The 15,547-nt window shown below is 42.3% G+C and overlaps 1 protein-coding gene across 7 annotated transcripts in view; it reads right to left on the bottom strand.

Moving 5' to 3' along the window:
* Slc17a1 (solute carrier family 17 member 1) overlaps window positions 1–15,134 on the bottom strand; it is a 42,697-nt gene extending 27,563 nt beyond the window's left edge. For 3 of the 7 annotated variants that reach the window (XR_013051526.1, XM_076573039.1, XM_042278272.2), the window contains exons 1-9: window positions 11,912–11,980; window positions 8,092–8,264; window positions 7,197–7,430; window positions 7,029–7,116; window positions 6,250–6,336; window positions 4,136–4,254; window positions 3,873–4,034; window positions 242–374; window positions 3–150 (exon numbers count right to left, since the gene is read on the bottom strand). Coding sequence is in view for 6 of the 7 variants with exons in the window: in XM_076573039.1 (XP_076429154.1) it covers window positions 3–150; window positions 242–374; window positions 3,873–4,034; window positions 4,136–4,254; window positions 6,250–6,336; window positions 7,029–7,116; window positions 7,197–7,430; window positions 8,092–8,264; window positions 11,912–11,939 (1,172 nt within the window). In the remaining variant the exon portion in view is untranslated. Of the gene's footprint in view, window positions 1–2; window positions 151–241; window positions 375–3,872; window positions 4,035–4,135; window positions 4,255–6,249; window positions 6,337–7,028; window positions 7,117–7,196; window positions 7,431–8,091; window positions 8,265–11,911; window positions 11,981–14,566; window positions 14,690–14,914 lie in introns of those variants that run through there. The other 4 variants (XM_042278270.2, XM_042278271.2, XM_076573040.1 and 1 more) reach the window with 4 other exon arrangements.
* Between the last annotated feature and the right edge of the window lie 413 nt (window positions 15,135–15,547).

Below are 15,547 nucleotides of genomic sequence, written 5' to 3'. Positions count from 1 at the left end.
ACCTGGGAGCAATATCCAAGGCATTGATTAAGCAGCCACCGAAGGAAAAGCTGAGCATCGAATTGGCAAAAATCAGGAAAATGATGGTGCTGTAGAAGTCGAAGCTCAGGTAGAGCAGGCACATGATGAAGATCACAGGACAGAAAATCCCTGCAGAATGATCCGGACCATACAGTTAAGTGTTTCTGAACACAGAGCCAAAGGACTCCCCAAGCATTCATCTGCCCTGGATGTTCCTTACCTAGTGTGGTGAAGAGTTTCCGGACAGTAAGTACGCTGAAAATCTTCCTGGACAGGAAAAAGTCTGACAGCTGACCTGCTACCATACCACAGATGTAGGCAAACAGATAGGAGAGGCTAGATAGCAGCCCATTCTGAGGAGGAAACATTATTCTGAGTGTGTATGATGGAGAAACAGTCCTGTACAGTTTTTTTTTTCACTGAAATTCAGTAACTAATGTAAGCTTTGGACTTGAAGATGTGACTCAGTGGTAAAGTTCTTGTCTGGGATGCACAAGGTACTGGATTCAATCCCCAGTCCCATCTAATTAATGAATGGATTAAATGTGTACTTTGATACAAGAAACCATCCAGCTACATGCAGCACTAGAGTTGTGTCTGGGAATATGAGTTCCAATGTAAAGAGAAACTTAGTTTTGGGGTAAGAATTGTCACCATCCTCTATTGTTGTGGAATATTAATTTAAGGTGTATTGCATTCATTTATGCTGTAGAATATTTGTTTAATGAAGCAAAGACATGTTATACTCATTTGATTAAAGAAAATTAACTTGGGGTCAGGAGGCTGAGTCAGCAACTAGCTGACAGGAAGTGGTAGGGAGGAACCACATGTACCTAGGGTTCTTAAGTGGGGGCTGAGCAGAAGGATGCCCTGTTTTAGGGGAGCTGCGAGCTAGGAGAGGAGGTTAGCTACTTGCTATTCAGCCTCTCTGGGTGAGCAGGATTTCACCTCAACCTTTGAATCCTGAATTCTATAGAAGGATAGAGATCTAGATAAAGTTCTCTTCAGCAGCTGTGACAGAGCTGGTGCCCGAGGGGACAGAATTCCTGCCTGACTTTGGCCACTTCACCTAACAGCTGCTGGTAGCTGCAGAGTTGCAATTGCAGATTAGGACCACAGTTGCTTAAGGGGCTGCTGTGAGCCACAGAAATGTGAAGTAGGAATTTAGTTGACTATGGAAAAGCTGTTACTTGGAAAAGTCAGGGACTCTTCCAGAGGATGAAGCCAAAACTCAAGGAGTATTGGTGACATTGGCTCTTGAATATATTAACTATAGCCTGCAGTGGATTTCTTGTGTGCTGTTGTAGCCTTCCCATTTGATTCTTTCCCCGAGAACTTCTAACTGTGGTTGATCATTTGCTGGGCACGACTTGGCTTATACTATTGGGTTATTTTGGATAATATTCCCCAGCTGTGTTTATTCTTCATTAGCAAACATCTGGCCAGGGCCATCTCTGGACAAAAGTATTTCATCGGAGATACTTCTCCTACATCCAAGGACAGAGTGCAGGTAGATAAGCATTAGCTCATCTCACTTACAGGTAAAAGAAAATAACCACTGACAATTAAATCCTTAACTCCTTACCTTCACCCCAGTTTATTAACACAAGACTCTAATTTAAGAGATTTACTACTTACTATTCTGAGATGGTGTTTGGACATCTACTAGTTACACATAAAGGTAATTATTCCTGCTGTCCCAAGGAGACTGTCAACAAGGCCAGGTGGATGATGGGTGCCAAGCTTTGTTTCTTGTGCAAATCAAGCTTTAATCCCCCCTCTTTTATCTCAGCCCAGGTGTTATTTCTATTTCTAAAGACTCCCCCTTAGCAATTAACTCAGAGCAAAAGTGCTTTTACTAACTGAATACTACACATTGTGACACATTTTGCCTAGCAACCAAGTAAAATCCCCCCCCCCACACACACACCAGAAAGTGGCACAGCCAAGAAAGCTGGGACAAAAATGGCACCAAGGGGGAAAAAGGCAGTTTCACTTTATTAGTGACTTACTGACATATAGTCTCCTAACATTTTACCTAACCACTTCTAAGAACATAGTCTGAGCACATAAATTCCTTTTTAGAATCCCCTAATTGATATCAGCCCTTAGTTGACCTTACCAGAGAACTCCCATTAGTCACTCCCTTTTTTGGGTTGTAGAAGAAAGCCTTATTAACTGTGGGGTGTTTACCCACCACCCCCACAGTTCCCCAGAGTTTTCTTGAGTGCGAGCAGCAGGAAATATTAGATAGAAGGATTTATAGCGGAGAATCTTGCGGAGATAAACAGATAGAAAATAAAGGATAGCCTCGAGAGGGCCTGGAACCTATTCCAATGGGCCCTGACTGTTTCTGCCCCAGGGTTTTTATAAAGATGCCAAGGGGTGGAGCAAAAGACCTCCTCCCCCAGCACAACCAAGTGCAGACCATCTCAGACACCTGCACTCAGGTCCGTGGTCCTGATCATCCTCTATTCGGACCTGCTGGGTAAAGCCATGAGGAACCCCAGAACGGGCTCCCACAGTAAACTCTTATCTGCCTTTATGACCCTGAAAGAATTCAATCCTTGTGACCTTGCCTTGGCCAGAGAATTGCTGATTGTGTGTGTATGTAAACTGGAAACTTCAGAGACTTGAGGAAGAATGAAGATGGAAAGAACTAAGATAGAACAATGAGAGAACAGTGGAAGAAGGGACAGAGAGGAGCTAAGTATGAGAACAGAAAAGAAGCTCTGTAGATATCATTGACTTAGAAGAATAAGTGAATGGATTAAGAGCACAGTGTGTTTAGATCCTCAGCTGGTTGTTAGATTCTTCCATGTACCCTGGGAAAAGACTGAAAAGGGATGGACCCCTATAGTCTTTGATAAGGGACAGCTACTGAGTTGAATTTAATGAAAAACAACAGTCTATAGATTTTCGTTTTTAGTGTCATGGCATCTGGAAAACTGCAAGAGAAGACTGCTGAGAACAGGAAGTGTCGACCCTGAGGAAAATGATGGAGGACAGAGATGATATTGATAATTGATGACAGACAATTGCATGTTTGCCCTAACTGGCCATGGTTAACTCTAGGAATGACTCCATGGTTTCATTAAGATAAGGCTGAATCAGTGAGAACCTGTGTGACCAGAACATTATGCTGGCCGCTAGCTTGAGGCAGGAAGTACACCAGAGAACATTCCAAAGTTGGGAGCTGAGACTCCATAATGGAGTCTTTTCTGGTTACTTTGGTATCAAATGATAAGCACTTCTAAGCACAATTGACTCCCAATGTCAGATGAGCAATGGGAACCCTTTAAGAGTAAGACCCAAAGCCCAGGGGTTGTAGCTTTATTCCAAGACAGTAGGTTGACAACAGCTAGGCACAATGACAGACAGAGGCGGGCTCAGTATCTTTCACATTAGGACTCCATTCCCTACAGAGAATGGTACTGTCAAGCTATTTTCAATTTTTCTGAGATAAAAATCTCACACTGTGGCCCAGGTTAGTCTCAATGTTAGAGCAATCTGCCTGGTTCAGGTTTCTAAGTGCTGAGATGGCAGGCAGGCATTTACCACAATACTAACTTGTAACATTCTTAAGTAACACACTACGACATATTGAGAGGAGCTGGGGGACTGTGTGGAAATGTGGTTGCATGTGTGTTGATGGTAGAATTCCAGACACTGTATTTGTCCCAACACCCTTTGTCTGGGCAGAATTCACATGTAGGAAACCATGCATCTCCAGATAAGGAGAACTAGTTAGTGTATGAGGCAGGCAAAGACTGAGTCTATGGTCACAAAACACAGAGAGATAAGGAGAGAGTCCTTTATAAGTTAAAGGTGAGAATAGGTAGTACACTTACCTCTCTAATATTAACATGAATCACTGTGCTAATAAATGTCGGCGTATATGTAACCAGGAAACTGTTGCACCATATGAAAGCAAAGTTATTGACGATAATAGCCCAGAGTGGAAGAGACTTAAGCATAGCTTTGATTGGCAGAGATTGTCTGGGCAAGTCTACCTAGAAAAGAAATCAAGAATCATTCTGAGTGAGGATCAGCTGGAATGTGTCTTGTTTGGAGCAAAATCTAGGAGCTGTCCAAAAGGAGCTAGGTGTTTTACCTGCTGGTTAAGAGAGGATGTGATGTAGTCCTTCTCACTGGTGCTCATATACGGGTGGTCCTTGGGGTCATCATAGAACAGAAGGAACCAGGAAAGACTCAGAACACAGCCAATGATACCTATCAGAGAATCACACATCACAAGGAAGTTCTACCTGGAGTTCTGGATCGAGCCCACTTCAGAGCACCAGTCTGAGAATCTAAGTGATCTCTTTCTTCTCCAAAACCCTCTGAGGCTCACACTTTGAAAGTGTTCTTTGTAACCACAGCTGGTCCTTGTTGTGGAGTGAATTTTACTGAAATGCTGGTGTCGGTGAGCACTTGTTCTGTCCTGATCCAGTGAGTCCATCCACTCATTTAGGGCTCCCTAATGTTGGCCCTTTATGTTCTCAGATTTGTAATGCTGCCTACCTCCAGAGCATGCCCTACTGACTTTTCACAGAGCTAGACAGCAGAACGATTTGAACCATCACTGAAAGGGTAGATGTGCTTCCAAGTTCTGGCTCTGCCTTTGGCCCACTATGGGAATTAGGCATTTCCTGTAGCCTTCTGACACTGACTTAGCCAAAGATGGCTTGAATAAATATCAACAGGCCCTCCATCCCTGTACTTTCCTGTTGAATTTGGCCATTAGAAAGTCTGGGAAGGGATGAGAGGGAGAGAGGGAGCAAGAGCAGAGTATCTTTTCAAACCTATGACATCTCCCTCCTAGAGTTACCTCCTTATATGCCTTTTTTTAATGACTAAACAGGGGTGTGCTTCAGGCATCCAATCTATGGGACTTTTTGACTGGTTCTGATAACTCTGACTCATTTGCTGTCTTGGGGTAGGGGTCAGGGGTAGAGTGGTAGATCTTGTAACCTAACTTTACATTATGACATTGTCCCTGTAATTCTACAATCTGTCTTTCAAAGTAATTGCTTGGTAAATATGATGATTTGAATAAGAGTGGCCCCCATAGGCTCATATGTTTGAATGTTTGATCCTCAGTTGGTGGAACTGTTTGGGAAGGATTAGAAGGTGTAGCCTTGTTGGAGGAGATGTATTCCTTTTGTGATTTCAAAAGCCCACACCAGTTAGCTCTCTCTCTCTCTCTCTCTCTCTCTCTCTCTCTCTCTCTCTCTCTCTCTCTCTCTCTCTCTCTCTCTCTTTCTCTGCCTCACATAAGTTCTCAGCTACTGATCCAGAGCCATGCCTGCCTGCCTGTTGCCCTGCTCCCCACTGTGATGGTCATGAACTTACCCTCTTGAACTGTAAGCAAGCCCCCAAATTAAATGCTTTTTAAATAAGTTGCCTTGGTCATGATATCTTATCACAGCAATAGAAAAGTTAAGAAGTCAGTAAATAAATCTCAAATTTGCCATAATTGTGACTTTGACCAATGTGACTTGAGCAGGAAGTAGGAAGTCCTAAGAGGCTTTTGTGTTGAACACTTGGTCCCCAGCTGGTGGTGGCACAGCAGTGAAAGGTTGTGGAATCTTCGGGAAATGGAGGGACTTTTACTGGAGGAAGTTAGTCTGTGGGGGCAGACACCACAGCTTGAATCCAGCAGTGACTCTATAATTCACTTGGTAACATCTGTTCTTTATTCTGCTTACTTACTCCAATTTGTGCAGTGCATTTTCCCCTGAAGATGTTGCTATGTTTGGTTACAGCCTAGCACTACAGGTATGTAGTATATATAACACACTTATCATATGACCTCTCAGACATCAGTATAGGTAACTATTATGATAGTCTATTCCCCCAGAGAGTTTTTTTACGTAATATATACCAAACCATAACATGTAGTTGTGTAAACTGGGTAGGAAATCACGAACTTCATTTCTGATCATCATCCTGCTGAATGCTGATTTCTCTTTCCCTTAGTGAAGACTGTGGGTTGTTTGTTGTTGTTGTTGTTATTATTGCTATCATTATTATTATTATTATTATTTTACATCCCAACCACAGTTTCCCCTCCCTCCTTTCCTCCCAGTCCCTCTCCCCAACTCCCTTCTGCCTGCAGGTTTTTTTTTTTTTTAAAAATAGGGTTATGTTATATTAAATTTAGATTTTTTTTTGTGTATTCTTAAATTTTGCTGCCTTACTGAGGTTTTATAAAAAGAGACTCACCAAAAATGTAGAAAACCATGGGCCAGCCCAGGAGATCACAGATGAATCCACTCACAAGCAGGACAATAAATGGTCCCATTGAAAACCCTAATCAAAGGGCACAGAGGACACCCCTGTTAACTTAACAAAGGCACCTGGAAATGCAGCTAATAAAACTCTGTGTCATAATGAACAATCTCCATGAAAGAAGTTTGTGTTTCCAATGCTCAGGAGGAACAGAGAAAGTCTTTTTTCTTCTCTCCTTTCTGTTGTTTAAGATAAAGACACCTCTTTTTCATTCCAAAACAACTTGTGTGTGTGTGTGTGCGTGCGTGCGTGCGTGTGCGTGTGTGTGTGTGTGTGTGTGTGTGCGTGTGTATGTGCATGCGTGTGTGTGTGTGTGTGTCCATGTGCATTCATTTGGAGGCCAGAGGTTGAAGTCCAGTGTTTTCTTCTCTTTGCATGCTCTCTGTATTGAGACAAGGTTTCTCAATGGACTTGGAACTCACGGTTTCAGTGGGGCTGGCTGGCCAGTGAGCCACTGGCTCTGCCCCGACTGTGCTGAGGTGACAGATGTGGGCTGCCATGATGCTACTTCACATGGGTGCCAGGGGCCTCACGCTTGTGTGACAAAAACTTTATCCACTAAGCCTTCTCAACCCTAATTAAAGCAAGAATATTGCAGGGGATGTTTCTGAGGCCCCTAGCAATTCAAAGCTCACATTTTCAATGACTCTCAGAAAGACTTTGACACAAGGAGGTGAAAACGGGACTTAACCATTCTTGGCTTAAGTACTTACCTGATAGAGTCATTGAGGTAAGTCGGCCTCGTTCCAAGGGAGGTGCCCATTTGACCCATACTCCATGCTGGCCCGTTGACACTGTCCCCTGAAATGGAAAGATAAAGATTTTTGAACTCTAATACTCTGCATCCAAGTTCTATGTCAGTTTTAACCATGTCTTAATACCTGAGCTATTCCCTGGAGTACTCGACACACAATAACTAAGGTTGCTCCAACTTGTGCTGCTGGTGGGATGAGCAGGGACAACACAGAGCTGAGGAGCAATGAAGACCCAATTATTCTCTTCATTGGGTATATTCCAGATAGGTACCCAACAGGAATTTGAGCTGTGATCATACCAAACATGACAGAACTGAGAATAAGTCCTTGGATATCAAGACTCCAGGAATACACAGGGTTCTAAAAGAAAGAAAGGGAAGACATGTCTGAGGACTTGGCACTGGAGATGTAATCTGGTGTTCATGGGTTCCAGGAATGTGGTCTTCCTGTTCAGTCTGTGTAAAGTAGCTCCCCCCCCCCCCCCCGGCCTTCTAAAATTTGTTTTTGTCTCAAAAAAAAAAACTTTTATCATCTTATAATGTCATTTAGCATACATATGTACCTTTTGTCATTGATATTTTCAATTATAGGTTAAGTAACCCTTATCTGAAATGCTCGGAACCAGAAAGGTTTCAAATCATTTTGGATATTGGAGAAATTGGCAGCAGAGGTGAGACACCTGGTTGTATTGCACTCATATTTAGGAAGAAGAAGAGATGAATGCTCATGGCATCACGGGTAAGATGCCTGGCTGCTTTGCACCCACAGTTAGGAAGAAGAAAGAGATGAATGCTGATGCTCAGGACCTCTGGAACAATAGCTATTTTAGCAGCAGAGCCATCTCTCCAACTTTTGAGCTGTCTTTAATCACAGAATATGCTTGTTTAGATCCTTACTCATAGACTGCAACTTGAACTTTATTTTCTAATTGTTATTATTATTCTGTCAATAATATATGACCTCTGTAGAAACTAGCTAACAAGATAAAGTCTTAAATGTGTACTTTATACTTTCAATATACCTTTAGATCATCTAGCGTCTCCAATGTAGATCCATTATGTAAATGAGGTGGCTCTGTGCTGTTCACCATGGCTACCATGGTGAGGTTCAAGCATACTCTCTGGGCCATGATGACAATATTACAGAAGTGCAAAAAGATAGCCAGTCCATATCGAAAGGAACAGAAACCTGGAGCTGGGAAGTAGAGAAGGACATCGCAATTAGTAACACTGTTAGAGTCAAAAGTCAGGCGCTGGGAACTCTAGATGTCTTAGATAGTAAATTAAAATTTTATTGTAGAAACATCCTTCTAGAAATTACCATATAATAGGAAGATGTGGGACTGATGTAATAATCCCTATTGCCTTAAGATATAGTTTCAATTAGAATGTCCTGGAATGTTAATCCAGTTTGCAAATGCTTTGGTGCATGTCTATTTTAAAGGAACCTTTGACAAATACCTTTGGTTTTCATTGGAAGTAAGTCCCTTTAGTGATATCAGTGTATTTTCTCTCAAAGAAACTGCTTTAATCTTCAAACTGAATGACGATTGTGGTTGAAAAACTCATATTTTCGCATTGTGATTTTTTTTTTTCTCAAGAGAATAAACTTACCGAGAAAGTATCAAGCTGTGGTAAAGAATGTAGTATTGGTATAAAACCAAATATGTTCATCAGTGGAAGAAAGCAGGGTTCCAGAAATATATGTGCATCTATGACTAAGTGGTGTGTGTGTGTGTGTGTGTGTGTGTGTGTGTGTGTTTTGCACATCTGTATACATGTTCACATTGGGGGAAAGTGGTTGTGCATAAGTGGAGTCCAGAGATCAATGCTGAGCATCTCCCCCTATTGCTCTCCACCTTATCTCCCTTAGTTTTCGAGGGAGCATCTCTCATGGAACCTGGACAACTCTGATTAGGCTAGACTGTCTGGCTAACAGACCACAGGAATCCTCCTCTATCATCTCTCCAGCACCAGGATGACAGGCACATAGCACCACACCTAGCCTTTCATATAGGTGCTGGGGTCTGCAGGGGTCTGCACTTGGGTCACCGTGCTAGTGTTGCAAATGCTTTCCTGATGAATCCATGACCCAACTTCTAAACACTTTGGGCAAATGTAATTCAACGAAGGAAAATAATGTCTGCTTTCAAGAATAGCATTTTTCCCAAGAAAAATTAATACATGCTCACAAAAATGATTTGTAGAAAGTGTTTGAATCAATTTTATTCAAAATAAAAGAATGTTTAGAAAGAATTACATACTGCATTTACTAATATAAAGCATACTTATCAGAATTAAAAAGGAAGGAGGCATTGAAAGACTCAGCTGTCTGGATTCATCTCAACAAAACATGCTAGGCTAAAGAACTTGTCACCAAAGGCTGTCTTCTGTGGCAACAATCTATTGTTACGAAGTCCCCTAACAGTCAAGAATAATTGGTGTGGCCTCTCCTATAGGCAAAACCAGCAGTGAGAATCTCCACCATGCCAAATCCATCTCACGTCTTGCATCTGTCCGACTGCTCCATCTGTGACCTCTAAATGTGGATTTCGAGTCTTATGTGATTCAATCGATTCCCCTTGATAATTACCCTATTTTACTAGGAAATGGTTTGCATGTACCAGGGTTAGGATATGTTAGGGGTGATCTTAGAATTCTGCCTACCATGGTCCATCATCTGACCCCTAAACATTTATGTTCATCACACATGCAAAACATAGTCAACTCATCCTAAGTATCCCCAGTCCCCATTTTATTGTAATGTTACCTTGAACCTCATCAAAAGTTCATTACATCAAACTGCAAAATCTCACCATCTCTAAATCAGGCCCAGATGACCCTTACAGGAACGATCCGACTGGGCTACAATAGCTACCTGTGGACTTGCTGAAGAGACAAATTTAAGTTCTCACCACTGCCAGCATGCAAGAATGGGACAGGCAGGGGCAAAACTATGAACATTAAAATTCTAAAAGAGAAAAAAGTCATGAATCCGCAATGGGTTTGAAGTTCAGCTGAACAAATACTGGGTTTTAAAATATGAATTTTTATCCTACTTATAAAATAAAATAGTATAAAGTGTTATAATCTGATAACTGTAAGGGTACATTTTCATTGTCAGTTTGACCATTTTGAGAAACTACCAGAAACATGGTAACTTATACTTTTGGGCTTGTTTTGAGAATTTTCCAGAGAGGTCTAGAATCTGGGTCCCTATTCAGATGAGTATTTTTTCCAGTAAGTCCCTGGAGGCTGCTACCTCTCATGCAGGCTGATCAACATAATGTCATCGATATAATCGACCACTATGATACCTTCTGAAAGAGAAAAACAATCAAGATCCCTGCGAACTAACTCACAACACCAGTTAGAAGATTGACAGAAGTTACACATGGGCACAGCGCTCACCAAACCCCACATATCTATGGCTGTTGCTCAATGTTCAACCTGCCAGCAACAGACACCAACAGTGAGTCCACAATAAGCCAGTTCCTGTGGGTGTTCAGCTAGCAAGCTGATAGCAGATAGTTTGTATTAGATAATTTCCTGTATAGATGGGTCAGTGTTTTGTATTTACTAGATAGACAGTTCTTCTGGATATGAATTTCTCCTTCCTCTATGCAATGTTTCTCTAGAAATAACTTTCTCTGAATTCAAAGAATGCCTTGTTTCCCCATCATGGTGTTCTATAACACAACAGGAGGTCACTCACTTCCCATTCAGAGATGTCAAGTAGTGGGCCTGTGTTCATGGAATTCGTTGGTCTTACTACACTTGTGTTGGGATGGCCTTTTGAAGACACAGTTACAGCATCAGCTTGGTGGCAATACTCTGAAGAGCTGGAACATCATTCTGCTGGAAACTGTGTATACTTGGAATCAGCATCCAACACATAGTGCTGTTTTCCCCATAGTCAAAATTCATGAATCCAGGGATCACGGGGTTGAAATAGAAACCATCACCCCTGGGGATTTTTCAGTAAAGTTTCACTTTCTATTTGCAGGAACCACTGCTCTGCTGGACTCTACATACTGGTTCCAGGGGGAGAAATTCAGACACTGATGGTGTAGCAAGGACTCCACGGGAAGATAAGGCTTCTCCCCTTGGGGACTTTGAGCCAATGGGCTATGAATGGAGTTAAAGGTTCATGGGTGATAAATCTGATCTACCAATAGGAAAATCTGGCTTCCGTTCTAACTTGGCAAGCAAGAGTGTGGCAAACAGCAATGTCTTTTAGTGTCTCTCTTGGGGTTTCCCAGCCTAGTGATTAAGGCCAATGGGACTCAATCACAATCCTACCCAAGCAGAACTACAAACGATGCAGACCTTTGGAAACCAAGCTGTAGATCCCTCACCAGGTAAAGACCTCAGTCCATTGAGGTGCTTCATGAAGACAAAGGCTGTGGAAGGTGGTGTTTATAAACATCAGCTATGACACATGACCTATTTATAAATACTAACTATGACATGCGATCAGTCCCAGAAAATGCAACAGTAGTTATCCTTACTATTTATTTCTTCCCTGTTTTGTTAAGAATACATTTGTGACTATACATATATGTATTAAGCAAATTATTTTTTTTTCTTCTATTTTGTTTTTATCACTTATATGGGACTTGTTGATGATATACTAATATTTAAGCACTGTTAGTTGCATGGTAGTTATGGGATGTCAGAAGAACATTAAGAATCATGTGAAAACTCTATTGCCTTTTCTGAATATTTCTGAGTTTATGCTTCCATAGAACAGTTCTCTCACATGCCATCAGTGGTGTTGTGTTTAAGAAGGTGGACGCCTCCTCCACCCCCTCTAACCCCCGTACAAGGGGACAGCACTACCTTTCTTGGGAAGGCACTGGTTCTCCATTTGATACTTATCTTCTTGTTGATGGATTTGGTCTCCATCCACTGTGGATGCAAAACACGCTGGTCAGCATAATAAAGGAAGAAACTGAGCAAGCACTCAGGACTCCTCTCTGGCTGAAAGCCAGAATCAAAGGATGACTCACCCCCATCACACCAGTGCCCTTCCACCCCCCCTGGGGGTCTTAGTTAACATTCCACTGTCATAATATTATTTATTTATTTATTTACATTTCCCTTTTTCATTTTATGTACCGACCTCTGTTCCCCCTCCTTCCCCTTCTCTCACTAGCTCCATCCTCCTCCATCCCAGCCCCATCCGTTCCTCTTGGGGGGTAAGGCCTCCCTTGGGGAGTCAACACAGGCTGGTATACCAAGCCCCTCCCACCTGAGTCAAGGCTGAAGATGGCATCACACCATAGGGAATGGGCTCTAAAAAGCCAGTTTAATCCTAGCACTCGGGAGGCAGAGCCAGGCGGATCTCTGTGAGTTCGAGGCCAGCCTGAACTACCAAGTGAGCTCCAGGAAAGGCACTGCAAAGCTACGCAGAGAAACCCTGCCTCGAAAAAACAAAAAAATGTACACGGGATAACTCCTGGTCACATTTCCAGGGGACCCACAAACAGATTGAGCCACACAACTGTCACCCACATTCAGAGGGCCTAGTGCAGTCCCATGCAGGCTCCCCAGCTGTCAGTCCAGAGTCCATGATCTCCCACTAGGTTGGGTCAGCTGTCCTGTGGTTTTTCCTATCATGATCTTGACCTCACTTGCTCCTATAGTCCCTCCTCCCTCTCTTCAACTGAATTCCAGGAACTCGGCCCAGTGCTTGGCTGTGGGTCTCTGCATCTGCTTCTGTCAGTCACTGGATGTAGGGTCTATGATGACAATTAGGGTAGATACCAATCTGAGTACAGGGGAAGGCTAGTTTTTTGGTTCATTTTAAATGTATTGAAAATTTGGTAACTATAGAAAACAAGCAACCCTGTCAATCCAGTTTTTTTTTTATTCAATGAAAAATAAAGACTTCATTACAGAAACAAAAATTGAGGACATTTGCTGCCAGTAGGCTTGCCCTGCAAGACAGACTGACAGAAGACTATAGTCAGGAAGAGGCTGCAGTGAACAAAAGCTAAATGTTGGGAAAGGAGTAAATACAATGAAAACTCATTTTCTGGATTTTTTTTTTCCTTTTTGTTTTTTGAGACAGAGTTTCTCCATGTAACAGCCCTGGCTATCCTGGGACTTGCTTTGTAGACTAGGCTGGCCCCAAACTTACAGAGATCCACCCACCACTGCTTCCCAAGTGCTGGAATTAAAGATGTGCTCAACCACCGTCTGGCTTGTTTTGTTTGTCAAGAGAGATGAAGTATGACTGTCTTCTTAGTAATGTTCTACTCTCTGGAGATAGACTGTTCTCCATAGCCCCATGTAAACCTGTCTATAGCCTCAGTTTCTCTGGAAACAGAGTTACTGCAGCCAAGCCTGTATCTGCTGGAGGAGGGGGTAATGAGGCTGAGTTAGAATTCAGTCCCACATATGCTGTGAGTCTATACTATGAGATCTGATTTCATCAGTTCACATGACCCTTGTGTTCCCAAGACTCCAAAGATTTGTGTATTTGAAGCATTCTAGAATGCATAGAGTGTCACCCACAGTTTTCACACACTGGAGCCTCTTTTGAACTGCTGTTTATGCAACAAACACACAACACAATACAGACATACTACACATACTCACAGAAAAACACTACATACATACTATAGTTAGAACACAGTACACAGATACTACACACACACCATACAAACCTACACTTGCATACTACACACAGAGAGAAACACTCTATACATACTATGCATACAACACAGTACACAAATACTTGACACAGAGAAAAACACCACACACACATAAATAATACATATATACAAAACACTACATTCATCCTATGCATATAAATCAATGCACAAGTCCCTTATACATACATATTACACACAGAGAAAAACACTACATACGTACTATACATACAACACAGTAAACAAATTTACACACAAACAAAACACTATGCACATAAAACAATATACACAGACTACACTACTACATGCACACAAACATTATACAAAGAGAAACATGACACATACAACATACTTACAAGACAATACATGGACACTACTACTACTACTACTACTACACACACACACATACACACACAGGGAAGCACTAAATACATACTACACACAGAAAAGCACACATATGCTGCACATGCAACACAATACACAGATACAACAGCCATACAAATATACTACATACATCTCACACCCATAACCATACTACACACAGACTCTACCCACAAGAACATGTTACATACGTATCATGCATAAACACTATGCACAAACCCAGTACACTCCTACTATACACACAAATCTACTATACACAAACCCAGTATACACACACTGTACATACACAAACCACATGTAAATGTGCACTTTACACACAGACACAACACACACGAATAATGCAAACCCTCCTCACATCCGGTAGAAACACCTCCACCCACAAACCAATTCTACATCTATCTCTATAGCATATAATGATACGTGTGCACAAACTGCTCACACCACACACCATACCCACCTGCAGCCAGCGGACCACAGGCTGTAAGCACTTACTCTTCTCTCCAGCAGGTCACACTACAGCAGTCACACTCACCACACAGTCCCCAGCCTGTCACACTCACCACACAGTCTCCACCTCTTCTTCCCTGGTATCCCTGCAAGTACTGCCCATGTCACACACACTTACTTCTAAAAATATGTTCTTTCCCTCACTTGCTTGTGAAAAGCCTCTACAGAGAAGCAGATTCTTCTAACAAATTTCCCCACATTTGCTAACTACCTTGGGAGATTCTCCACTAGGGACCCCAAAGCCCTCTGAAGAATTAAAAAGTAATTTCCCTTGGCATATGAAGAAGAGCACACTGACCTGATTAAGACAGACAGCCCTTCCTCCTTCCCGGAAGACTTTTCACTCAGCTTCAGTGAGGAATTTTTCTACTCACTGGTAAACCTATACTGCATTCTTTGACCTCGTCACGTCAAGGGGGAACATTTAATTTTTAACCTTTCTTTTAGTGTAGCCTTGCATCTTCTGATGCCCAAGTCTTGAGATCATCCACTGCACTAGAACCTTCTGGGAACCCATCAGCAATTTCAGTATTAATAAACAGATCCTTTAATCTTTAACCGGTTACTCAGAAGGGAGATTGCCTTCCAAAAGTGTTCCCAAGATGTCTCAGTTGAGGAGGACTTTGGAATCCCATGGATTGTTGCAGAAATGCCACGGCTTTAGAGATATCCTATTAGATTTATTGTCTTTCCTCCCGCTCTGCTCCCTTCCTTCCCTCCTTTTCACCCACTTCCCTTCTCTTTCCCTTCTCCCTCTACTCCCTCCTTTTGTCCCTCCTTTCCTCTCTTTTCTCTCTTCTCTTTCCTATCCTCCTCTGCTGCCTTCTTCTTTCCCCTCCCATCCCCTCCTTTCTTCCCCACTCCTCAGAGATCGTATCTGTTTGATATTTGACAGGTTCAGAAGGTCGTGTGTCATCTACGGCCTGCCTCT

The sequence above is a fragment of the Peromyscus maniculatus genome, chromosome 5, assembly GCF_049852395.1.
Source record: "Peromyscus maniculatus bairdii isolate BWxNUB_F1_BW_parent chromosome 5, HU_Pman_BW_mat_3.1, whole genome shotgun sequence".
Classification (NCBI taxonomy): Eukaryota; Metazoa; Chordata; class Mammalia; order Rodentia; family Cricetidae; genus Peromyscus; species Peromyscus maniculatus.
Note: the sequence above shows the minus strand (reverse complement) of the source record. Positions and strands in the feature narration are given on the sequence as shown.